This window comes from Rhinopithecus bieti, unplaced genomic scaffold, assembly GCF_001698545.2.
Source record: "Rhinopithecus bieti isolate Rb0 unplaced genomic scaffold, ASM169854v2 scaffold_9420, whole genome shotgun sequence".
NCBI lineage: Eukaryota > Metazoa > Chordata > Mammalia > Primates > Cercopithecidae > Rhinopithecus > Rhinopithecus bieti.
Window position 1 is genome coordinate 204,283 of NW_016806134.1, and position 27,546 is coordinate 231,828.

The following is a 27,546-nucleotide window of genomic DNA, read 5'->3' on the forward strand; positions in this document are numbered from 1 at the left end:
ACTTTTATTCAGTAGAGAAGGCAGAGCATTCTAGGTAGAAGGGAGGTTAGCATGATGGAGGAAGTAAAAACAAAACAACAAAAATAGGACTCCTAAGCAGAGAAAAAATTAAAATGTGGGATGAAAATAAAAACATAGGGACAACACTGTTCATGAAAGAAATTTAGAACAAATTAAGCTTTGTCTATACCCCAAGACACACGGAATATTTTAACAAGTATTAAGTATGTGGCAACACAGTCGTATTTGTATATCACAAAGGTCATTTGGACGTCATGAGACGAATGGTTTGGAATAGAGCCAGAGGGCATATAGGTAAGCCACATATATAGCTGTTGCTATAAAGACGTTATGATCACTCAGATAAATAAAGTGGTGACTAAGAAGTACAGAAGTGGATAGATTTGCAGGATGTTTAGAAGGTAAAATCTATGAGATTTGTTGATTGTGTATTCTGTAACAAAGCAGGAAGTGTTAAGAATGCCTCCTACGTATCTGGATTGCTCAAAAGAATGAGCAGTAATTGCTATCTCAGAGATGGGGACATTTTGGGAAGAAATATAAATTTTCTTTTGGACATATTTAGTTTGAGGAGTCTAAGAGGAAATGTAACAGAAACAGTTGCATTTAAAAGTTGTAATTAAAGCCATAAAAACTGACCTAAGACTATTTATTTGGTCATCATTTTCAAGTTATTTGGGGGGCATATTTGTAACCACGAATGTAAAGAGGAAAACTTGAGGCTTCAGCTTGATTCTCCTTGCCCTCCACAGCCTTGCAGCCAAACATTATACACTGAGAGCAAACCTTAGATGAAACTCCATCACATAAAATAGTTATCAATCCCTATTTTGTAAGATCAAAGAGGATTACATATCAACAAACATATGGGAACAAACACATGGGGGGAAAAAAAGTTCGTACCACAAAAGTATGAAAATTTACTAAAGGCAGGTTCAATAACCAGCTTATGGAATCAGGTGACTGAAGGTGCTGTTAAATGGAAACAGGTTTGAAAAGGTTCCCTAAAGGGTTAGGCTACTGTGCTCACCATGTTCTTCTAATCCAATTACACAAGGGCAGAGGCAAACAAACAATATTTTCTTGCCAACCACATGTCTTGAAAAATATTTCTAATTCATCTTATGTTAATTTGAAAGGATTTGGGCACAGAACTATTGACGCTTGAAACTGGCAATAGTCGGTACCAGTTCCTGATTAGAGTCCTTCATAAGCTCATTAGCCATCCCTAGATATTAATTTGTATGGACACATATCATAACACACTATCCATACCGCTATATTTATAGAATTACAGATAATATAACTAAAATGTAAGATATATTCCTAAAAGAAAAATATAAGAAGAAATGATAAAATTTAAAAAGGAGATAGAACTGATCCCTGAGGAACTACATCATTTGATGATGGCTCACAGAAGAAATGAGCTTGAACAAAAAAAAACATAAGAGAGACAGAGAGAGTGAGTGTGTGTGTTTACCTATGGGATATATGTGTGAGTCTACAGGTATGTATCACATGTCCACAATGCATGTTCATAGCCTCCATGCACATGTAAATATTTCTTCAAATAAACTTTTCTCACTTTAATATTAGAAAGAACTTACACTGCTTTTCTGAACCCCACTGTGATAGCAGAGATTCCTTTCTAAATATACCTTTACTCCCTTCCCAGTAATACAATAATACAAAAGGTCAATCGTTCTAAGAATTATGTTTCCCTTTTCCTGTTTTTTTGAGGCTTAACTTTCAAAACAAACAAGCATAATGCCTGTGCTGCTTTCCTTTGAATTTATGTTTCGTCTTCCTCTCATTAGTTTACTTTAAAAAAAGGGTATTCTTGATAGGAAAAGTTTCAACATCATGACCAGTTAAAAACAAATTCTACTGGCTATAAAGAAGATATAATAAAATTTTCCATTAAAAACTCAACAGTAAAATGCATTACTATGGTGCAATATGACTATAAACAAAAGCATTTTGAGTAGGGCAAATATGAGTAGATGAGGTCAGTGAAGAAAGCAGGGACAAATTATAAATTATTTCATATACAACACTAAGATATTTGCATTAACCTGAAGACCCTAACAGCACAAATGAAGAATTTTAAGCAAGAGAATGAAATCATTTGGGTTGTGTTTGAGGTCATCAGTAAATCAATAGCTACTGATATTATGAGTGGTTTCTACTGCCCCAAGCAGCAAATATATTTACACTAAACTATTAGTCTCAGGTTGAAAATCACTTTTAAGACTGCCCATGAAAATCACCCAAGTGAATTTATAGCTCTGACCAGAGCAAATAATAGATATATAAATGTTACTAAATTCAGTCTAAAAGGATTTTCTAAGTTGTGAACCCTTTATTCTCTACAACCTATTTTCTTTTGCTTAAATTTATTTTACTTATCTCATTCAGTCCTCAGAAGTAAAGTGTATATCCAAGAAATAATAGAGAAATATTAGCTTACACACTATTAATTTCCATTATATGTTTAAAGATATGTTCACAGAGTTGATAAAAATAAAATAATATATGTGTATATCCCATCTTCTTTACTATCAAGAAGTTAGTAAGATGAATACTCAATTTAAATGTCCTTGCACATGTGAAATATGAAATAAATACCAGCTAATTTAAACTGATTTGTACTCATTTATTGCATTTCCACAGGAATATCTTGCTGGCTACTGCCAGATAGCAAGACCAAATAGTCTCTAGTCAACATTTTCTGGAAATTAAATGAGGCACAAAATAAGCTTTGTTTTATTCTAACAGAAATGGTTTGAATTTAACCATTAAAACTAAAACAGAAACTACAGCTTAACATGTCTCTTTACATTGTAAGCTATGAGAATTACTCTCACAGTAAAACTGACTCTTATTTTTATGTAACTACTTATTTGAATTCAATTATTAAAGTGTAATATTAAAATATCATGTACACCAACAGAGAAACTTTCTCGTAGTGATAGCTCTTTCAGTTTCGTAATAATCTCTGCTTAAAATCAACTGAAACATTTCTCCCTTCTAAGAGATGGTTAATGAACTTATATCCATTTCATGGACTATAATATTCACAGATAATTCTGTAATATACAAACATAACCATATGTGAGAAACAACACTGTTGAAAGGAAGCTGAGCAGTCTATTTGAGCATTCAACTAACCTCTCTATCAATGGTATATTTAATTGCTTATAAGCTAGTAGCAAATACATCAGTATCTATACAGAATGGCCTCTTAAGCAAAAAAAAAAAAAAAAAAAAAAAAAAATTACTGCAAACTACAACTGTTTTCCTGATCAATGATATCTGTTCAAAGAGCAGTGTCGGAAGGTCAATGACACATTCTAAACTAAAGAGAGTTACTGGAAAACATAGTCTGTGTTAGCATTAACCTAATGGACATTGCTCCTATGGCTTTAATTTTTAGAAAATTTGTAAGAGACTTACCATATCAGATTATTTAAACTCAAGGAGATTAAAGTAGGCAATAATATTGCAATTAAGATGCTACCATTCAGTAAAAGCTTTTATTCTGTATTTTTTTCAAAATATCTGACAAAAAAATAAGCAAAAGATAGATTTTTTAAAATCCAACATGTACAATAAATATACCTTCTCTATACTTTTTCACTCCGAGACTCATTCAACTAAAAATACCATTTAACAGTCATTATTCTAATCACCTTTATCCTCATTCTTAGCAATTATCAGTGTCATAGAATAACAAAGCCCTGATGACACTGATGATAGGTATGGAGCAAGCTACAGAATCTCAGCTTACTGGTTGGGAACAACTGATTGATCTAGTCCAACTCGTTTCTCTACAGAAGTAGCATCTTAGGGTAGTAAGGGTAAAAATCTTGACCAAGGTTCACTCTACTCATAAGTGGTAGCCCTGGAAATATAATAAAGCTTTTCACCAATTACCCCCAACTTTGTGGAAGTTAAATAACCCTTCTCTGTGAAATCTTCAAAATTAGACATATCTTCACTTTTGAGAGAAATCAATTAGGAAGAGAGCAAGTTACCTAAAAGTACTTTGTTTATTCAGTGACTGTATTCTGAGTCCTTCTCTATATCGAAAAGAGACCACATTTATAATCTAGTGAACTAAACCACTGATAGTTATTAAGCTACTAATTAACTAAGACAAACGTTTCAAATAATATAAAATTTAACTAAGCTATGCTGCCTTTCCTAAGTGAAAAATTTGTCTACAGTGTCTTCCTTCCACTTATGTAATGTAAAAGAACTCACTTAATATCACTCTTTTTACTACCACCTGTCTTTACCCATTAGAAATGTAGATCTCTAAAGTTTTGATCCCTGTTGTAAATATTTGTCACAAGGTTCAAAACATGGCTAGTATGAAAAGAATAATACAGTGCATCAATTGGCCTTCATCATTAATCGTTTTGGATGAAATTGAACTTAAAGTAAAATCACTGCTTCACTGTTTCATTTTTTCTTTCTCTTTCTTTCCATCTTCAATGAAATAGTTTGCCTCAAATGTACAATAAAAACTCAGTTCCATTTCCAGAACATATTTTATGTTAGCCAAAGAAAAAAATTGTGATACAAGCAAATGATTGAAGATAACAGAAAGCTATTGTATTACAGAGTAGTTGGTGGTAGATGGTGTAGCAACATTTTTAAGACCCTGAACTGAGTTGTCAAGAAAGGTTCCTTTAAGTATTTGACATATGAGCCAAGACCTAAAGGGGGCCAAAAGCTAAGTAAAGAACATACAAGGAATCGGAAACACTTAGTTCAAAACCCACACGTTAGGAATCATCATGATATCATCAAGGAACAAAAAGAAAGCTGTGGTGAGGATGCCTACTGAAGGAGAGAAAGTACCATAAGTACAATATAAGTTGGGGTCAGAGAGGTAAGCATAAGGGAGCAATTATACTGCAGACAGACCAGATCATCCAAGCAAGAGATAATGGAGCATAAAAGGAGTAGTGACAGTGCAGAGCTGCATGGAAAGATTTGGAAGGCAGAACCAATAGGGCTTATCAATGGATCGAATACTCAATGTGAAGAAAGGGGAAGACTCCAGATACGCCAAATTTTTTTCACTTCTTTTAGGGGTTAGGGTGAATAGTGGAGTAACTGGCAGAGAAGATAGACAAAAAAAAAAAGTTGTCTGGAAAGACAGAAGAATCAACAACGTTGTTTTGGACTGCTGCAGTTATCAGTTTCTAGATGATCTTGAAATCCGTCTACCTCTATAAACATCTAGGCAGATAGAGAAGGCAAGCCATTGGGAGCAGGAAGAGCCTTGGTAGCCTTCTCTCTAACTCTTACCAAAGGCCTGGAAAGAGAATGATATTAGGAAAAGTTAAATGAAAGTATAAATTATTCTTCCACTGCTCTATGTTTTCTAATGGATCTCCTAGGATAAAGTTGATTCTTGTAAAGTACCATAATTTTTTAACCACAACATGTCATCCCCTGGAAAAAGAATTGCTTTCAAACTACTGATAAGGCTTAAATGCATGAAAAAGAAGGCAGAGTATGGTCAGAGAAACCCAGACTCATTTCTGATGTCCAACTTACTTAAAAACTCACTTAACTCCCTCCGACCTTATTTGTCTCCTCTATAGAAAAGAGATAATAAGTATCCCAGTGTCACAGAGCTATTATAGGAATTAAAAGAGATAATGCAAGCAAAACTCTAAGGCAATAGGCAGGGAGCCAATGCTATTTGCACATTATAAAAAATTTTATATAAAACATATTGTATTATTATATATAACATTTCTGTATTATTTTGTCTACATAATGAAATTCCTGAGTTCTGCAAGAGGGAAAGTATTAATTTCATTGAGAAACATGTGTTTTGTTTTTCTCTAACTATGTATTTACTCTTTCTAATGAGAGCTAGGTAAAATTACATACTTGCCTTCTACTGTGTAGCCTGGAAGCTTTTTATAACGTTTATACAATGTTTATACTTAATCCCTACTCTGTTGACTTGCTGTTTTTTCTGCTTCTGTTATAATAATCCAATTTCATGTCTATTTTAAAAGCTGCCTCAAATCCTATTGCTGAAATTTTTATAATATTCTTCTTTCTGCGTTTGACGAACAAGTAGATTGAGGCTCAGGAAGCCTGTTATTCAACCAAAGTCACACAGCAAGAAAGAGGTACACCAATATATCTTCAAATCTAATTACTTTTTTTTTGTTTGTTTTCTACCTAATGACACACTAGATAGCTGTATATAAATATGCCCCTGTGAAAAATAAAACCTAAGAAGAACAATCATTTTTTTTAAACTAAAAATATTTCCCCTAAATTGCGGCAATAAAAATACTACTTCATGTTTGAATAGCACTTTATAAATTACAAAATGCTTTTATATAGACGAGCTGCATCTTTGCAGTTATTCAGCACTGGGCCCTATTTGAATTTATAATCATAAAACAGGAAAAATTTAGAGAAAGGCAAACAAACAAACAAAAAAATCCTGGGGAGAACAGTTAAAAGCATTTGGGGAATATTTGGCTTGTAGAAAAGAAGACCAAGTACTCTCAATTGTCAATATTAAAGATAATTATGAAGCAGAGAATTGAAAGTGGTTTTCCACCTTCACAGTAGGCATACTAGAGGGAACAAGCTCATATGAAATTCTAATGAGATATTTAGAACATCCTAAAATCAATTTGCTAGCAAACCAGGAACCTAAAAATAAATACCCAAAACTTATACATAAAGACCTAACAAAGACCTATAATAAATGTAATTCAATGGGCTAACAGACAGCCTCTATAAAAGAGTATTAAGTGTCCAAATGAACCTAGATTATGAGGGAAAATCAGAAATATTCTATATAATATTTGCAAAGCAAGATGTTAGTGGAAGATAATGTAACCCTGGTATATTAACTTGGGTAGAAGATATCATCAGTTTAAGCAATTCATGTAGAAAAAGAAGACATTGCTAAAATAAGTATTTCGACACACTCTGAATCAAAATACTTTAAAATATCCTGGGAAAGATCATGGACAAGAAAAAGGCTATTTCATCATCCATGATGAAATAATTTAGACAATGTACTAATAGGAAATCATGAGAAGAAAAGCAATGAATCACAATCTTCATTATAAGGATTCTATACTCAGTTGAAATGTAAAAATGTCTACATAATTTCAGGAGTTAGGTAATAGAAAAGGCACTAATAAAGAAAAAAAAGAATAAAAAATGAGAAATTTTAAAAGAAAAATAGAATTTATAATGTTTCAAAAAGATGTATGAATTCAACATAAGTTTAGTTGCTTGAGGGTAGGAAAATGCTTTTATAATAATAAAAATGTACTATAAAAGCTCTGACGTTGACTATGGTTTAAAATAGAGAACCATCTGGGTAGGATGGTATAGAAAGGGCTGTGTTTGGAGAAGTGGAAAATAAAAAATATTCTCAAATCCATTTTAGTAATATGATTCTTTATAAAAATCTTCTGCTATAATTATATTTTTTATCAAATTCTTATTGCATTTTCACTCATTTTTACTTTGTATATTTACAGGCCAAGTGTTTTGGATACCACAGGTGAAGACCCTGTCTACTAATACTTTGTGTCATTCATCCCTATATAATGCCTCCCACTGCCCTGTTAAGGTTTTTGTTTTGTTTTACTTTTAATCAGAGATTCCACTTTGTCATTGCCTAGGTGTTCTCTTCTAATCCTGTGATTTTAGTGATCATTTATATGTTAATGATTACCAGATTTACACACTAATCCCAACCCCTCTATTGAACTCCAGGATCCTATAGCTAAATGGCTATTAGACATCTTCCCTTGGATTTCTAAAAGTTATGCAGAATATAATGAACTCCTTATTTCCCTTCCTTTTCAGGTTCCTTACCAGATTTTCTCATCCTTGTATGTACGTGGCACCATCATTCACACAGTTTTCGAGAATACAAACCTCAAAGTTATTCTTGATTTTTTGTCCTCACACCTTATATCCAGTTTGTAATCAAAAGTGTGTCACTTCTATCTTTAAAGCAGATTGCAATTCCAATCACTGCCTACTTCCTTGCTACCATTCTAGGTCAAGAATTCATAACCTCTTTCCTGGAGTCCCACAATAACCTCCCAGACATTATATCTGCTACAGCTCTTGTCTCCTCACGGTCTGTTCTCCGTATAGTATCCATAGCATTTTTATTAAAATGTCTGAGTGTGTTCTTCAAATAAGTAAATAAAGCTTCTGTCCCAGAGCTTTGCACTGACTCCTCTTCTGCCTAGCACACTTTAACTAGACATATGCATGGTTTATTTGAATACTTCATTTATTTCCCTATTCAAATTCCACTTCTTTAGAGAGCAGTTCCCTGAACACCCTACCTAAAAAAGCAGCCCATCTGCCTCCATCCTCGCCACAGATTTATTTTTTCATTTTTTATTAGCTGACATTATGTAATGTCAGCTAATGATTATTGTCATTATCCCTAAGTTGAAAAAGATTTTGATCATTTTAATTACTGCTCCAGCTCTAGCACCTAAAAGAAATGCAAAATTACGCTGACTGAATTAATAAATATTTGTATTTTTAGTGCTCTATCCTTTTTTTTTTTTTTTTTTGAGACTCCGTCTCACTCTGTTGCCCAGGCTGGAGTACAGACACCATCTCGGCTCACTGCAACCTCTGAATCCCAGGTTCAGGTAATTCTTATGCCCCAGCCTCCTGAGTAGCTGGAACTACAGACGCACACCACCACACTGAACCAATTTTGTTGTTTTGTTTTGTATTTTAGTAGGATGAGGTTTCACCGTGTTGCCCAGGCTGGTCTCAAATTCCTGAGCTGTGCTTGCCTCGGCTTCCCAAAGTGCTAGGATTACAGGCATAAGCCACCGTGCCAGTCAGTCTTATTTCTTTTCATTTGTACTTTTATGTTATCCCTTTGCAAAGTTTCTTTGCCACCTTAAATATACTAAAATATACTACTTATAAGGAGCATTAATATATTTCTTATAAGGAGCATTAATGTTTTTACTCAATGAGACACTTTCTTTTCTTCAATAGAAAAATTTAGTTCCTTTATGTTTAGGGGAATGAAGGAACTAATCTGTTTGTATTTGTCATTTAAATGTCATTTGTTTTTACTGTTTTTTCTTTTACTTTGTTGTTACTCATTTTCCCCTCTTTTGGGGAGACTGACCAAGGAGATATGGTCCTTTCTGTACCATACATTATAAATATTCCCAAATAAAATTTTGGAATGCTATTACACTTTTCCTAGCTTTCCTTCTCCCCTGTCCTAGGTTTGCTCAGATCATTTAGTTCTTTTGCTCAAGATAGTTATTAGAACTGGATAATAGACAAGTATTCCCACATGGTATTTGTATTATCCAATAATATAATATCCTCTTAAGTTCAAATTCACACAAACTTAAGAGATCCCTCCATAACTCCCCTTGTTTTCTGTAAAGATGGTTGTACATCCTTTAGTCATGCCTTCTATCTGCAAGGTTTTTAAAAGGCATCTAAAGCTCTTCACGTTTCCAGTAATATCACCAATCCCAGCCACTATCACATTACCACTTCATTGCTATAAACTGCCTATTAGATGAATCCAAAAAAACTGTGAGAACTAATAACCCACCTTTATATGAAATATATTGATGATTAATGCCATATGCCTCTCATTCTCTTTAGTCACCATGAAAGTCTAAAATTACAGATTATAACCCCAATCATTATCCTTATTCTGTAGCCCACTAAGCTCCCTCTTTCACTAACTCTCTTATATGGCCTCAGTCTCCATTCATGTAAATGACTCCCTGAACAACCTATGTACAGGCAATCTTGTGTATGCACTCAGTTCCATATCAGCTTTTTATGGCTCAGCTATGTTTTGGAGACTATGTCTGCAAACTGAAATTTCCTGTCTCTCTTGTCATTTGACTTCAGGTTAGATTCTGTCAGCACAGAGGCACTACTGGCAGATTGGAACACAGAAGAAAGAGTGTTAGTCCAAATTCTCCAGAGAAATAGAACCAGTATGTTATATATTTAAAGAGATGTATTATAAGGAATTGACTCACTAAACTATGAAGACTGGTGGTGTGAGAGACCCAGGGAAAGCCAGTGTTGGAGTCTGAAGTCAGTCTAGTGGAGAGACTGGGGAGGGTGGGTTTTTTTTTTTTTACCTTCAACTGATGAGGTCCACCCACATTATGGAGGGCAGTCTGCCCTACTCTACCAAATAAAATGTTAGTCTCATCAAATTCACCCTAACAGAAACACTCAGAATGTTTCATCAACTATCTGGGAACTCTGTCGTCCAGTGAGGCTGAGAAGCTGTTTTGGCCTGTTATTTTTGTTTTGTTCTGTTTTTGTTTTATTTTTTCTTTTCAGTTTGTGGTGGTGTTTTTTGTTGTTTTATCTTCTTCTGGCCTTTTAAGTAACAGCGCCAACAGCTGGTGCGTGTGGAACCCTGGCTTCTGTGGAGTATGTCAGCAGAAGGCACGCCAGAGACTGCAATCCAATCACAGTAGTGGATTTTCCATGGCCTTAACACTATGGCACTTGAGGACTTTGACTCAGGTGGTGGCAGCAACATTGAGGGATGCTTTTTGACTCCTTGGATCTCCAAAGTCAGTGATTGTGTGGCTTCTAAATTCTTGTAAGGCAGCGCCATGATACTTACAACTTCATCATTTCACCTTAATTCCTCCTGTTCAGGAGTGGAACAATCTCACATTCTTATTTGTGTTCCTTGAGTACTTTCATAATTTTGCCACGAATTCCCCCTTCCAATAGACAGCAATTTTTGTTTCCTTGACTGGATGCTTCTGAAACAGTCTGACTTCTCAGATTGTTGTTTTAACGTTTTCACACTAAACAATCTTTCCTTCCTCCACTTCTTGGTCACTCAACCTCTATAGTCACATCTTAGATCATGCCACATCCAATGAGGGGATAATTCACGTGTTGCCACAAAGGTTACTCCTTAGAGCTTTCTTTCACCAAGCTATCTGATATTTACCTCCCTATCTTTCCCTATAGTTTTTATCTGTACTCAGCATGGAAAAGATAAATATTTACTATTTGTCTCCCATCTGTGCCCATCGCGAATGTAATATAAGCTATCTGAAAGCATTATCTTTGTCTACTTGCTCATTTCTCTATCTTTAGCCCTCTAGAAGTTCTGAAATATGTTAGTTTCTCAATAAATGTTGATTAAACAAATGCATTGCATAATTCACAGCCAATTTCATATTTTGTCATCTTTCCATTTTTTTAATTATTCTTCCCTGAGTATTTTTTCTCAGATAGAATGTGTACTCTTTTAATTCTTACATTTCCTGAAATAATTTTCTTACACCTAGAGAAGTGGGTATGGGATTCTTGATCTCAGGCTTTTCTCTCTGATGTCTATACTTATTTTTCAACCATCTTGGAATTTCCAGTATAGCAGATACAACAGTTGCTGCAAATGCATTAATTTTATTGTTTATATAATTTAAATTTTTATTTTAGATTCTGAGGGTACATTTACACATTTGTCACATCAGTACATTGCATGATGCTAAGGTCTGGGGTACAAATGATCCCATCATCCGGATAGTGAGCATAGTATCTAATAGGTAGTTTTTCAGCCCTTGCCCTCCTTCCCCTCTTCCTCCTCCAGTAGTCCCCAGTGCCTATTGTTGCCATCCTTATGTATCCAATGTTTACCTCTCACTTATAAGTGAGAACATGCAGTATTTGGTTTTCTGTTTCTGCATTAATTCACTTAGGATTATGGCCTTCAGCTGCATCTGTGTTACTGCAAAAGACATGATTTCATTCTTTTCTATGACTGTGTAGTATTTCACGGTGTATCTGTACCATATTTTCTTTATCCAATCTACCACAGATGGGCACCCATCTGTGCCCATTTTGTAGAATCATTTACCTTCTCTTGAGTATATACCCAGCAATTCCATTACTGGGTTCAATTATTTTCCATTAAAACTGTACTCGTTTTTGATTGCTGCAGGAAAAAAAAAATCACAAACAGCATTTAAAAAATTTACCACAAACAGCATTTAAAATAACACAAATTTATTTTCTCACAATTCTAGAGTCCAGAAGTCTAGGTGGTCTCAGCCAGTTTCTTCTCTGTGAGTTTCCCAAGGCAGAAATCAAGGTGTTGACCAGCCCTGGCTCACTACTAGAAGCTCTAGGGGAGACTCTGCTTCCAAGACCACTCATGTTGTGTGCAGTTCAGTTCTATGAGATTGTTGGACTAAAGTACTGTTTCCTCCCTGGCTCCTGACCAGGAGTCAATTTCACCTTCTAGTGGACTCCTACATTCCCTAGCATGTAGTCTTCTTCAGATTCAGAGCTGGAAATGGCTGGTTGGGTCCTTCCCATACTTCATCTCTCTTTCCCTTCTGCCTCATCTCTCCTTACAGTGCATTTATTTGACTCCAGCCCCAGAGTTTTCTTCTTGTAAGAGCTCATATGACTTCAGGCTAGGTCACTTGGATAACCCAGGATAATCTCCTTAGTTTAATGTCTGTAACCCTAATTACATCTTTGAAATCCTTTTATCATCTAACGTAACATATTCACAAGTTACAGGGATTAGAACATGGATATCTTTGAAGGCCAAGCTGCCTACCTTTTGGAAATAGGCAGTACATAATTTATAAGAAAAACAGTCAGTAATCTTTTGTTTTCCTACTGGAAGCTTGGACAAGTTTCTCTTTGTGTTTGGAGTGAAATAATTTTAGCACTATATGCTGAGATGATTGTTTTTTTCTAACATTTTACTCTCCAGACTCATATCTTTCCGCAAAACAGCCTACCATTTTTCCTACTATTTGTTTATTATCATTTTTTTATCTTTTGTTTTTTCTCTCTTATGAATATCTATAGTATTGATTAGGTGTTCCAGATACATCCTCCAAGTCCATTCCCTAATGTGTTCTATTTCCATGAGCAAGTCTATTTAATTAGAGACCTATCTAGGTTATTGTTTGTTTTTCCATTCCTTGGTTATTGGCCCTCTTAGATGATTATTTTCTTTTATCTGCTTGCTGAGCAAGTGGTGGCAATTCTCACGAAAGCAGAGACATCTTTGCTCCTGGGGGCCGGCAGTACACTGGCTGTGAGACCCTGGCTGAGGCGTCAGCAAGAAACCTTTCTGACCCTATTCTCAAATTTCCCACTCTCAGTAGATGAAGAGGCTTCAGGCAAGCTCTTTAGTTCATCCTTAACTCTTTGGAGGCCAGGCAGGTTGGTAAAATTCACCCCAGCAGATGTCCACCTACACTGGATCTCCAAGTTTAAACAATTCTCTGGTTCCGATTCATTCAGTCCTCACTCAAGTGCCTTTATTCTAGTCTCAGGCTCTCCAGTTTCCAAATGGCAAAAAAAATCCCAACAGCTTCCTTCTTGGCACTTTTCTTGCCTGTCTCAGGAGGCATGAACAGGTAGAAGCTGGTATTCAGAGTGGAGGAGGAAAAGGATGTGTTAAGCAGACTTCCTCCAGGAGTCTTCCTTGCAGTTTGCCAAGTCTTCATGTTTTTTTCTACTACACTTTAAGTAGGACACTCAATTTTTCTTTGAATTAATTATGTTTAAAGATCCGTTTTATCTCCATTATTGGTTTACTGACAAAGTCCCTTTGATTTATTTTATTTTATTGCATTTGTAATGACTGTTTCCAGAACTTAACATTTTATGTATAGTATAAAAATTAAAACAATACAATTCTATTTGCTCCATTCTGTCTTTTGCGCTACCATTGTATTTTACTTCTACACATGTCTTCTTTCTCTGATTAACAAAATATACCTTTCTTGACTACTTCCAGATTTTGTGTTCTCGTTTTTAGATGTCAAAGTGCCCTCAACAATTCCTAAGTTTTAAGTTCTTATTTATGCCCCCTTGTGTCTTCTTGTGATTTATTAGTAGGGGAATAAAGTAATAGATGCAATTAAATTGTGCATTCTCTGCAGTCCATTTTGACTTTGTTCATACCACTAGTGTCATACATGATTTTCCCAAAACATCATAAGATTCTTAAGATTATGTACTAACAAAGTTCATCTCTGTAAGCATAATTATAATCCGATATATGCCAAGTGTTTAATAGGCATCAATAAATAACACAGGCATACCAGAAATATATTCTAGAAAAATTACCTAAAAGTCCTCAAGAGAGTACGCACGATACAGTTAAACCAAAGAATACATATTAGTGTATGCATGTGGATGTTAAGGCACAAAAGGACAATGATTGGTCTTAATACAAGTTTCCTGAGAGAAATTCTTTGTATTTTCCAGTCAAAACAATTTAATTCTCAACTGATATCCCAATCAAAAAGTGAACTATTTTCCAAACAAAGTAATTTTTTACTCCCAAACTTTGTATTCCACATGTATTCAACACACATTATTATGTACTTTCTCAAGGCTGTCTGAAGATAAAACTGATTAAAAAGTAGACAATTTAGAAAACAACAGTGAAGTCCATTTTTATGCAAGTATAGCCCTCCTACCCACAAAAAAACACTATTTTCACACTAAAAATTAAATAATAATAACAATAATTTATTCGTTCATATAATGAATTGTGTTCCATATTACTTACTATTTATATATTAACTCAGTCTTTTCACAACAATTCTATACAGTATTATTTTCTACATATTATGGATAGTAAACTGAACTTAGAGCAGTTAAATGATATGAAGTTATGCTTACTGAATTGATTAATGAAAAAGACATAATATAAGCCCTGGACTGCATGGTTCCAGAGTTTGTTATGCTTACCATTATTCCAAATGGCAATCATATCTTAAAGCTTACAAAAAAAAAAAAAAAAAAAGCAACTCCCTGCAGTCACTCTGGTGTGATGACAATTATCATTAACAGGGTAATTAAGGAAGTTAATAAGAGGTGAAAGAAAATAAGGTAAATGTATTAAGAACAACCTAGATAGCATGCACTTGGTAAATGGAAAACGTTCAGCACAAACTAAACCAGAATGGAGACCATTTATTATTGATCATTAAGCTATCTATTTTTAGTCAAGGCTTCTTACCTATCTTTCATAAGAAGGAGTCAGCAGTTAACTTAGTGAACAGCCTGCCCTGACCTAGAAGAGATTGCACTCAATTGCTGCTTGAGAATACAGGTGAGAGAACCCCCACCAGGTAAGTCATGGCCTCAAAATGCACCATTCACAGTGATAGATTTTAGCTCTCTGCAGTGATAAAAACCAGAATCAGAAGATAAGGTTCTGGGAATAGGAACGTTTGAGTTTTTAAAGGCAAAGCTCCCAGGGCAGATAATGCGTGAGACTAAAATCATCCAGAATGAGACTTACAATTTTACATTTCATCTCAGTCCCAACCTGCAACTGGGTCAAACCTACCTACTACAATGTCATATATAATTTTGTTAATATATACAAAATAAATATAATATTCTCATTCCTGAATGGGTGACTGCTTAATTAAAAAGCAATATTAAAAAACAGAAAATAACATAAAACAAAAATTATATTAGGTAAGAACATATTTCAAATATAAAAGAATTTAAATCAATTATGATTTTTAAGACTTCAATATTAATTATTTCTTTTAGAAAAGTGAGTTTATTTTTTAAAATATTTCAAGATAATCTCACGAAGAATGTTGGATTTGAGTTAAGAATCTACTGTGGAGTTTGCTTCTTTACAAAACATTCTTAAGTGTTATCTTTGACACAAACCCATACAAAATAATTTTGTTGTTACAAAATTCTAAAATAAAATTTAATTAAGAAGTTGAATACAAACTCTTATGTTACCTTCTCAAAATACCTATAAGTCATAATTAATTTGCTTACTTAAATAGGCCCTGTATATAATCACAAAGGCATATTAATTGCAAATTATTTATTCTGTGCTTCTTAAAATGAGGTTTTTCTGAAATGTTAACTATACATTTGGCAGTACAAATTTTTCAAGCTTTGGCATGGTTTATAAGGAAAACATTAATTTGAATGAAAGGAAATATTGAGACTGCAAACTTTTTTACCACCTGGCAAATGTCAATTTGTACAACAAAATGTTATCAGAGAAAAATAGTCACAAGGCAGGAATAAATAATGTTTAATATCCCATATACTCCCTATGAATCTCATTGCTGTGCAGTTACTGGAAAAACTTAATTAGCAATGGCATTCTGTGCTGAAAGCATCTAACACTTTCAACCATGCCTGTAATTCAAACATTAGCATTCAAATCAGCCCACAACTTGCATTTTGGTATTTATTGAGTGAATACCAATTAAATTGTCCCAAATAATCATTTCCATTTCCCATAGATTGTATACCTAATAGCTAAGAGTCCCATGAAACATATCATCATTTGAGATGTTGGATTTTACATTTTCTAGGGAATTTTTTTTGAGATAATGATAAAACCAGTTTTTCTATTGTTAAAAGAAATGTCTCACTCTCCTGAGCACTATCTTTGTGTCTATGCAAAAGATATTAGTAAATCATGTCATTAGCCATAAATTCGGGGTCAATATACTTTGCCATTTAATAATTTATAAAAGCTGACCATGCCCTACCCTGCATCCTAATGTATAAACATGGATTTTTCTTTATTTCAAAATAATAGAAGATTAACAGATTTTCAGGAGAGGATCAGGATTCAGATCAGACAAAAGTAAAATAGAAATTTCAAGAAAACAAAATCAAAGAAATAAACAGAAAAAAAAGTTAAAAATACTAAACAATAATGGGAAGAGAAAAACATGATGGCACTTATGATAATGCTGTGAGTATTTAGCCAATTTGTTTTTATGCTCCATACAGTTGCTAGTTCTGTAACCATGGCACCAGCTCAAACTGGGCCTGCTCTGTTGATATAACAAAATGTCAAGTTATCTTTCAGGTAAAACAGAGCCAAAAACTGTAAGTCATATAGTCAGGGCATGTGCCCTAGAAAAAGCTTTGACCTCTAACAATATCTGGAACCAAAAGACTGGGACAAAATTAGAATCTGAATGCTGAAAACTTTCAGAAGTGAGGGATTCCTTGACTTGGAAGATGCAGGGCTACACTTTGCCTCAACATGGCTTACTGTAAATGACCACATCTGAAGCCCTCTAATCAAACTCTGTCAAGTAAACATTCCTAAATCCTTTCTGCTGCCCTCTAACCCCTTAAAACTTGCTTCAGGACCAAAATCAGGAAAACTGATTTGAACCTGTCTCTCTGTTTCATGGCCAATTTTGCAATAAAGCCTTCTTTTCTCAAAAGCAAGTGCCATAGTTATTGTCTTCTCTGTGCATCAGGCAGCAAGCCCATTTGCTCTCTAACAGTTTCAGTAATTTTATTGCATTGTTCTGCTCTCACAAATTCTACAAAAAGCAAAAAAGGGAAATTGTTCAAGGCATAAATTTGGGGGTTATATGAAGACAAAATTGGCCAAAATTATAAGGTATGTGTGTATAATTTATAAAATTATATCCAAGGGTATTTTTTAAATTAAAAGTTGCAAAAGTTTTGCTACTCAGTCATATCTTTTGGTCAGAAGTCATTTTCACAGACTTACACTCTGGCTTATAACTGTAAAAAGTCCTTCTTATGATCTCACACAAAACTTAACTGAAAATAACAGTTTTAAAACAACGTTCTTAAAATATATGGTTTGAAATGCTTAACTTATAATATATTTAAGTATTTCCACTTGATAAGGGTATTGTTATTCCAGAATGTTATTTTCTATCAACTGCAAATATTGGTTAAACATCTACTATTTTCCAACTACCATAAGAGACACTGGGCATAAAATGGTAAGAAAGGCAAATTGAGTCTTTGAATTAAGGCAAATTTGAGCTCTTATGAATTATAAAAGTCTAGAAGAAACACTGATAATTAAAGAACCATTATATATTTCACAGTTTTTAGAATGCTGAAGAAGCATAAACCTTGACCACATCCCATAATTTAGACAGACTACAAGAAAGTGTTATAGAGAAGCTAAAATCTAAAAGTTGAGACTTCAATGCTGAGTAGGAGAAAATGGGGAAGTAGAACTTAATATGAGACTCATTTGAATAAGGATTAATTATGCAGATTATATTGAATGTTACATATAATTATATTTTACATTTTGTATAAAATTTATTCTTCCTTTTACATTTCTCACTTATTGTGATTTTGTCTTATTTTGTTTTCAAAAATTGTACATAACCATTATGAAAATTTAAACCATAGCAGGAAGAATAAGGAAGAAAGTTGTTAGTCAATTGCCAGATCTTCAGACAAAAGCACTTTCAGTAATTCATTTATAACGTAAGAAAAACTAATGTGAAAACAAAAAAACAAAAAACTAGGAATCTAATATCATGAGAGTGGCAATTAACACCATTAGACCATGTTGTAATTCTTCATCCAAACTACAGCAATTATCTTCTCACTGTCCACTTCCCAAGTAGCTACTTGCCTTTAGACTTCAACCAGTAAATAGAGTTCAAGAACTTAAGCATCCAGTGTTTAAATAGGTTTTAATCAATGCATAGGAAAATTCTAAGTACTTTTGAATTAAGCATGTTAATCATGTTTAACATGATCATAGTTTTAAGCAATAAATTAGTTTAGTTTGTCTTGAAATAAGACTGAGAAGGTGAATTGATTCAATTATTACTATGACATTGAACTAAAACAGGAAATTATACTATTGAACTAAAACAGGAAATCAATTAACATAATATAGTTCCTTATGTTAGAATCCCATGAAATAATATGAAAATATATAAGCACATGTAAATTTAAAAATACTAAAGTTTGAAGTAAAGTAGTTGCAAAATAAATCTATCAGTGTAAAATTAGAAACACCAAATTCATTATAAATGATAGTGCTTATTATTGGTTACAATATGTTGATAATTAAGCTAAAGTCATGCATTTAATTCCCGGATGTTCCAGTTTACTCTGCTTTGTTTTAGAGACACAGAATGAATCACAATTCCCAGCTGTCTTGGAAGTGTGTGTTATTGATGAAGAGGGATACACTGCCAATATGTGGACAGATTAGTCCAATTCCATTACAATGACAGAAAAAAACAATTCTGAGCACATTTCCCGTAGAGAGTGGGTCAGCACAGCAGCTTAATATTTATTTCGGTTTGGCACTAAACATGTGCCTCTTGTAGACAGATGCGTAATGACAGTTCTTTGCAATGGTGAAGGGAAGATTTTTTTTAAAAAAACCATGTAACAGCTTTCCAAAACAGGTAATTTTAAGACTGTGAGATTCCTGAATAATATAGCCAATTTATCCAAATATTTCAGGCTCAAATTACAAGGCACATATTAAAAGTTCTGATTTGGCAATGTTAATTTCTGACATGTCCTATGGTTCAATATTCAGAAGTGATAAAATAAATGATGGAATCTATTTACATGAGAAAATTTCTAAATAGTCCAAAATAGTTTACTTTTATCTTTACAGAACAGTTACTCCCCTCTCTGTGGCCTAAAATTATTCCCCTATTTACCATGCCCCTGGTTTTTACCTGTCATGTTACACTAAGATCAAAATATAAAAGTACTCTAAATGAAGTAAAACTAGAGCCATGGGCATATCGCAATGCTGTGTGTAATTGAAAGCATTAAATGTACCAAGAGAGCAATGCTACCATTATCTTCAACCTAGTGGAGATAATGAGAGACTCAAGTATTAGAAATAGGTAGGAAATACTGAAAACTTGAATACAGTGGTGAAAGATGTTTTCTTATATTTCCTGTTAATATATTTTAGGCATAGTGGTTCCCTCTTATAGCTTTATTAAAAGGATACATACTATGTTTAGATATTTTAAGCAATTTAGTTTTGTGGATTCACGTGAGAATTTAATCATCTTTTATAAAGAAGGCATTTGAAATTGAAAAAAACTAAAACTTTTGAAGTAGTCACATTATATGCCATGCCATATACTTAATACTTTATATCTAATTTAATCCTCACTTCAAAACAACCTTAAAAGTATGATTAGTATCCTTATTTAATGATATGTAAAAAGTTGTTCAAGGGCTCCAAGCTAGGATAACCCTAAGTTTTAAACAACTAATGTACATGTAGACTTTTATCACTTAGTACCAAGAGACTTCTTTTTATTCCAGTCTCCAGCTGTTTTTTCTTTTTTGTGTGATAGTACAGTATTCAGTTAGATATACTACTACCCAGCTAGACAACACTTTCGCAGGGCCCCTTTCAGCCATATGTGGATATATAACCAAATTGTAGCCTAAAGTACAAGTTGTGTCTTACTTTCCTAACTACAGGCTGGACTTAGGATGTACTTGCAAGAACAGGGCAGCCATCTTGAACCACAGAACAAGATATAAGGAAAATTATTCCCTAGCAGTGTCAAGCTGGGGAAACAGTCTTAGACGGACTGCCTAGACATTTCTGTTTGTTTAAGTTGCTGTATTTTTGTGGATATTTCTATTTTACGTTGTGTGTGGTTGTGACACTTTGTTAAAACAGCCTACATGATATACTATGACCAAGATATAACTAATATATAACATTGTTTTTATGTTTCTTGGTAATTATACCTTTGATGTTGAACTTGAACAAAACGTATTCAATCTTATGATGATGATCATAAGTTATGAAGACGTTTGCTTGTAATGCAGAGAAGAATACACAAAGAAATCAAACCTCAGTTTATCCATTTGAGTTATTATAATTTAAGAACATATTATGATACATGTGATTAAAAGCAATAAAATTGTATATAGTTAAACTTAATGTTACATAATCATTGCACATTAAGAGACATATCCACATACTGATGACAGTTGTAATATTAGATAATATCTCAAAACCACTACTTAATTATTTAAAACTAAAACACACACACACAAGACATACACAAAACAACAACTATTATACCAAATAAAACAATGAAATGGAAATAATTTCAATAATGAATATATTATATAGTGGAAATTTCATATAAATAATGAATAACCCTTTCTCTAGCACTGTGGCATCCTTTGGCACAAGAAAATGGTGAAATATGTCCAGGTGCCACCTAGACTACCCCAAAAAAAGAAGCACTAGGCAGAAAGTAGGAGCGCATAGAAAGCCCACTGCAGATGAAGATTAATTGTGATGAAGATGCCTCCAGAACAAAAGTACTGCTAAATGTCATCATGTAAAAATTTTCCTTTTTATCACATTAACATCTCAATGATCCTTTGTCTAAATTTACTTTAAGAGACTCCCACATTATATTTGGTGATCATTAATTTTAGTATTTTAATTTTCCAACAATTGAAAATTAGCATATGCATACCATACAAACATAATTGTTTTAAAATTTGTAAGTACTTTCCCTTAGGTTAGATGAGAAAACTCCTAAGTTGCCCAAATAATGTTATTACATTGAAATTCAGAATTTTTAGTGACTTTAGAAGGAAAATAATTGCAATTAATGTTTCATATTAATGTAGTTAGGTAATTATTAGGCGAATCATAAAACAGTTTGTGAAGGGTAAAAAGACACTGGGTGATAAGATGGCTATATCAATTTTAGAGGCTATTTTATATTTAAAGGCATTAAGTATGCTAAAACAGGTCTGCTGTCTTTAAATGATAAAAGTATGCAATAAAACATATTTGAAAACCATTTCATAGAGTTACTAACCACATACCATTGATACAAAAACTTGTCATACCTATATATCTATATTTACATGCCTACATGTATAGCTATATTTATACCTAGCTCGGTTGTACTAGTGTATGTGTGCATTTTTCCTTTTTTAGTACTTCCTAATTAGCTTTTCCTCTTTCTCAGTAGGGTCAGATCCAGGTCACAGCACAATTACACATATCTATGATTCCTGCAACACAAACATAATATTCTACCTCATTTTTTGATGTTCACGTTTTTTCTCTCATTAAGGATCTGCATGAATCCATGTCCAGTGTCACATTTCACATTGGATTACTCTATAATTGTCAGAGTGTGAACTTCCAGAAAGGGAAATTATTGTTTTTATAATAAAGCATATTTTATATGTTTTTATAATGAAGTGCCATGTTTTGCCTTGCACTGGCCATAAATCTGCCCTGGCTTTCTGCCTGAATGCACACTAAAACTCATGCAGAGAAGGCAGAGGCAGAAGCAGTGATTGGTAAGGACAGTTTTTTCAACAGTGTTTCTGCTTTGAAGAATGTAGAAAGATGAGGGCACTTCTATTTCAGTAGTTTGAAGGAAAAATTCTTGTTTGACAACTATGGCATGCAACATAAATTCTCATAGTTTGGCTGTTTACAGCAGTCGGTAAAATGTCAGAGTTGCAGTATGTATCAGTTGCAGAGTATCAATAGCAATGATGTATGTGCTTTCTTGTTTGGTAAGACTGAACAAAGAGTGTTGCTTTTACTTCTGCAGGCGATCTGTTACATTTTTTGGTGAATATTTATGTATTTATTTATTGACAGCTATTAATGAAAGTAGTTTATAATACGGTTTCCTTTAGAAACTATAAGTAAATGAAACATAACACAAATTCTGATATGTACAATCTTACCAGGTGAAGATAAGGCATAGTAATGTAGATATTAAAATCAAAACTTGATTAAACATTGCAGACTGTGTTCGCTGAATTGCTCTGTGTAGATCATTCTAAAATAATAAAGAAAAAAGTTGTAAATTTTGATAAATACTGAATATGCATGAGTTTCATTACATTTACTAGAATACATTTCATGTCAACTCTCCTGTACGTAAACATATATACATAATCAATGCATGTATTTCAAACAGAAATATTAGCATATTTCCATTTTTGCTTAGATCTAAATGTAACTTACTCAAGCTTGCATAGTACAAAGATATTGGTATAGGAAGACTACCAAAGCACTGAATTTCAGTTTACTTGCATTACAGACATCTGAACAGGTGTTGCACTTACTCCCCCAAACCCCTACATGTTAAGCTTGACCTCTTATGGAAAATCCTAATTTCAAAAGATCAGAAAATAGTATGTTTAATTAAGGAAGAGGGAATAGATGAGTGAAACTACAAACAAAGCTCATTATCAGGAAAATTAACATCAATTAGCCCAGATAGATTATCTTGAAAAGAAAAAAAAAATGAAAAAGACAATAAACAATTTTTTTCTAAGTTTAATTTCTTTAGCATTATGATAAATGTCAATTCAAGATATACTATATTTTATCTTTCCAATAGCAAACAGTAAAAAATAATTTTTAGTGTTGTTTAATGTACAAAAGTGAACACTCACATGCACTACCCCTCAGGTACTTTGTTATAAATTTCTAGAAGGCAATTTGGTAATATAAGTCAAAACTCAGAAATACATCCTATCCATTTCAAGCATTAAATCATTAAGTATTTACTCAAAAATATAATTTTGAAAACTTAACCACATGAAAGTCATAAGAGATGGGCACCAATATTTATGTTCATCTTTGTTACAAAATTATAATACTTAGTAAATAAAATAATGAATGTTCATAAATGTTAAAATAACATAAATATGTAATACAAAAATTGTTACATAAATTGATAGCTACGTAAATTTAGCCAAATCCATTAAAACTGATTTGAAGGAGAAATTTTAATAACATAAGAACTAGTCCACTACATACCAGTATATGACAAAAAATTCCAATTACACAATCAAACATACATCATTATTCCATGTATGATATGTGTGCATATTTTTGCATAGAAAATATTTGAAGGATATAAATTATTACTAGTGTTTAGTCTATGCAGTAGATTGCTGGATTTTGTAATTTGTATCATTTTATCTCAATTTTAAAATAATAAACGCTTAGGCTTAAATCAGTACAGCACGAGATAACTAACTTCACCAATAAAAATATTTCAATGAGTCATTATTTGTCTACCACTAATGTGTCTACCACTTATTTAAACAGAACTGTTTTGAAAACAAATAACTAAGCTGACTGATTTGGATTTCACCTCTCACCGTTTAGTTTCTAATGGCAGAGGTATTAATGAACAGAAAAGTAAATACAAGTTGAGCATCCGGCAAGAAGAGATATGGAAATAAAATGGAAAATGAATCTTAAATTAATAATGCAAAACAGACTTTTTTACTGTCAATATTTGTCTAATGTATCCTGTCTTGTTTGAGTTATTTTTTCCAATAACTAATAACACAGAAATTAATAAATAAGTTTACTTTTTTCTGATGTATTTTTATTCATTAGCAATTTAGGCAATCTATATTTAGTCAAACAGTATTTCATTGGGACAATTATGACAGCCCAATGTTTCTGCAAATCATTTCACAGGCCACACTCTCCCACCCTTTGGCCATGTACTTTCATAAGACTCCAGTGGTTACTCGATATAAATGTTTAGAAACATTCATCGAGTTGTGAATACTAAAATGTTATCCAAATATTCCTTTGGCCAAAACTGTAGTCATAATCTCTGTTTAAAACCCATTTAAATGGAAAATAAGTTTGCCTCCAGACCAGTATAATTTTCAAAGCAGTAAAATTAATAATATTGAGCCCTTACTTTGTTGTGCCAGATAAAATACTATACACACATATTATACATATGTATGTGTGTACATTTTGTGTATATATATGTATATATAATTTCATTTGATCATCACAGCAAACTTGTAGGTGCTTTTCTTTGCAGATAAAGAGAATAGCAAAGAAGTCAGATCATTTGTCTATCACATTGTTCAGCGTATAGTGAACATGTATTACCATTTGTGGTATGAATGACTCAATGGCAATGCCTTACAGCTAGCTTTGAAGTACTAAAGCCTGTGGTAAAAATGTTTTGGTCATAGTTATAAACCATGCCGCCAAGCAGAGTCAGCCTTGGGCAAAATGCAACTGTGGCACAGCTCTGAGTTCTCCATCTTTTATTCTACCTCTTGCTTCCTTTTCCCCTAATGTCCCACTCACAACCCTGCTCAAGCAAATCCAGAAGGATGACTCTAAATGAGGGACTTCTGGCTCCCACATAGAATCTTAGGAAGCCCCACAGATGTTCACTGAATATGAGACTACCTACAATTAAGAGCAGTTTGACAAAATCACTTAAATGAGCCCTCAAAAGCCAGGAGTCCCATTATGCATCAAAAAACTGCCTTGGGAGGGAAGGAAATTTGTACTCTGAAGATTGGCTAAGTGGCTGAACCAGTCCAAAAACCAATAAGGTTTCTAGTGATATTGAGAAATTCTGAACCATTTTTGTTTACCAGTCATAGGACCTTACAAAGGTAGTAACTTGGCAATATGGACATTTTACAAGTTTTCCTTCTGATTAAGATACAGCAGACTGTTCATTTAAGGTCTGTTAACCCACAAATTTATACTATGTATCTCTTTAATTATTTAATAGTATTTTACCAAAATGACTCATTTAAAAAAAACATTTAAATGAAACAATTGACTATGACCCTAAATTCATTTAAAATATGTTTAAAAATGAAACACTTGAAAATGTAATTACAGCTTAATTAATTCCAATAGTATGAGTTGTACGTTATGGGAGAATGCAGAATAAGAAAGTTCAAGACTAGATCCTAAATTATGTCTTTCTGTTTAGTCTAAACATTGAAAATAAGAAATCGTTTAAAAATCTTTTCATATTTGCACTTCACTTCTATACTTACAATCATATTTTCCAAGGCATGTTTGGCAAGCCAACAGTTCAGAAAGACTGGGACAAATAGATTCCTTAAGGAAGGCCAGAATATCTGGAAAACAAACCGAAACTAGACTTTTATCTCAAAGCAATAAATCATACCCAGCAGACTGAAAAGAAATAGAAAAAATGTTATTAAAGAAAGTGTAATAATTTAAAACATGACAAATAATGTAAACTCACTATTAATAAAATGCAAGAAATTGATATGTTCTTTCATTCATTGTCTAAATCTTTCTTAGGGAAATTATTGCAGAAGCAAAAAGAAAATAATACGCTCTCACCAGATGGCAGATATCTATGCTAATTCTATCATTAAATCTTTTAGTGTGGTGGTTTGTAATAGACATTGGCTTTCTTTTCTCTGTAACTTGAGGTATTAAGTAAGAACAAAGAGGGAAGGTACTCTCTTTTTACAATATTGCCTCTTACTCTCTTTATGTTAAACCACTTTAAGTGACGTTGGGGAGCTATGTTTAATTAGAATTATATTTAGTTAACCTGTCATTTAATCTAGTTCCAGTTGCTTCTCTAGATAAATCACTCAAATTAAAATAATTATCAGAAGACAGCAACAGCTCCAGGTAATCTCTACTTATTTTCAAAATCTTCCAAATAAAATTCAAATAAAGTGTTACAAAGTATAATCCCAACAGACATTACTACAACTTTATTAAATTGTGATTAAAATATAATTTTGCAACAGGAAAGTGTTGAGTTACATATTTATGGGACTGTAGTTGAATAGGATCATCATGGAACTGATAACACACAGCACTTTGAAAAGAAGTAAAATGTTGGGTGTCTGACTTTTGGCAATCTCCTCACTAAAAAGAGAATTGGACTTAATAAATCTTGTGGTTAAACCACAGATAAATATTTTCAACATATTAGAAACTTTTGTAAATATGTTTCCAATTGGCTTATTTTTTTAAAAATCCACAATATAAACAATAAGTGGATAAGTAATTTCTAGTAATTTTAAATAATAATGACATTTGTCAAATGGCATCCCCAGAGCATATAGCTCTTTAAAATATTTTACTTTGCTATTGTACTAAATCATTAGTTTCCATTTAGTTACACAATGCAGTTATCCAGTCAATTTTATCTTGTTGCTTAGTATCATGATTCTAACCAAAGTCTAAATCCATTTATCTTAGCTACCATATTATTTAACAGTATCTAGATTTAAAGATTTTACTTAAGTCTAATTACAAAAAGTGTTTTTTAAGGTTCTTTCAGGACTTACTGAGATAATGAAGGGAACCGCATTAATTATTTCCAAGATGAAGGGTATTCGTAAAATCTGTTCCCAGATGTTTCCCTTCCAAGAAAGAATGAATAAAAATGAAAGTCAATTATACTGCATCTTATTAATGGGGGAAAAAGACAGCACTTAGAATTTCTCTAGAAATAAATATGCTTCCATTAACAGAATACTGAATATTGTATAGAGATGTAGCAATGACTTTCAGAGATTATTTTTCTTAGTGTAATTGTGCTCTACCATGAATATTGCACATAACATTTTTTATCAAGTAATGTGTCATGGAAGAAAACGTACTAGTAAAAATAAAACACACTAACAAAACCTACAGAGTCAATTAAAAAGTGACAATATGAAGTTTTACTTACTAAAATAATGATATTCACTAACCATCAAGTATATTAGTTTGTGAAACATACCCTTGTTAACAATCATTGGTATTAAAATTGCTTTCACATTAATACAATTTAAAGGAAAGTCTTTTTCAATCATTTAGACTAATCTCCCTACCCTCATAATACAAACATATTAATCAGG

At 33.0% G+C, this 27,546-nt stretch overlaps 1 protein-coding gene across 1 annotated transcript in view; it reads right to left on the minus strand.

The window, feature by feature from the left end:
* Positions 1–25,785, minus strand: part of KCNT2 (potassium sodium-activated channel subfamily T member 2) — a 226,476-nt gene extending 200,691 nt beyond the window's left edge. The window contains 2 exon segments of the mRNA XM_017874830.1: positions 22,600–22,694; positions 25,708–25,785. Coding sequence (XP_017730319.1) covers positions 22,600–22,694; positions 25,708–25,713 — 101 coding nt within the window. The 5' untranslated portion in view covers positions 25,714–25,785.
* Between the last annotated feature and the right edge of the window lie 1,761 nt (positions 25,786–27,546).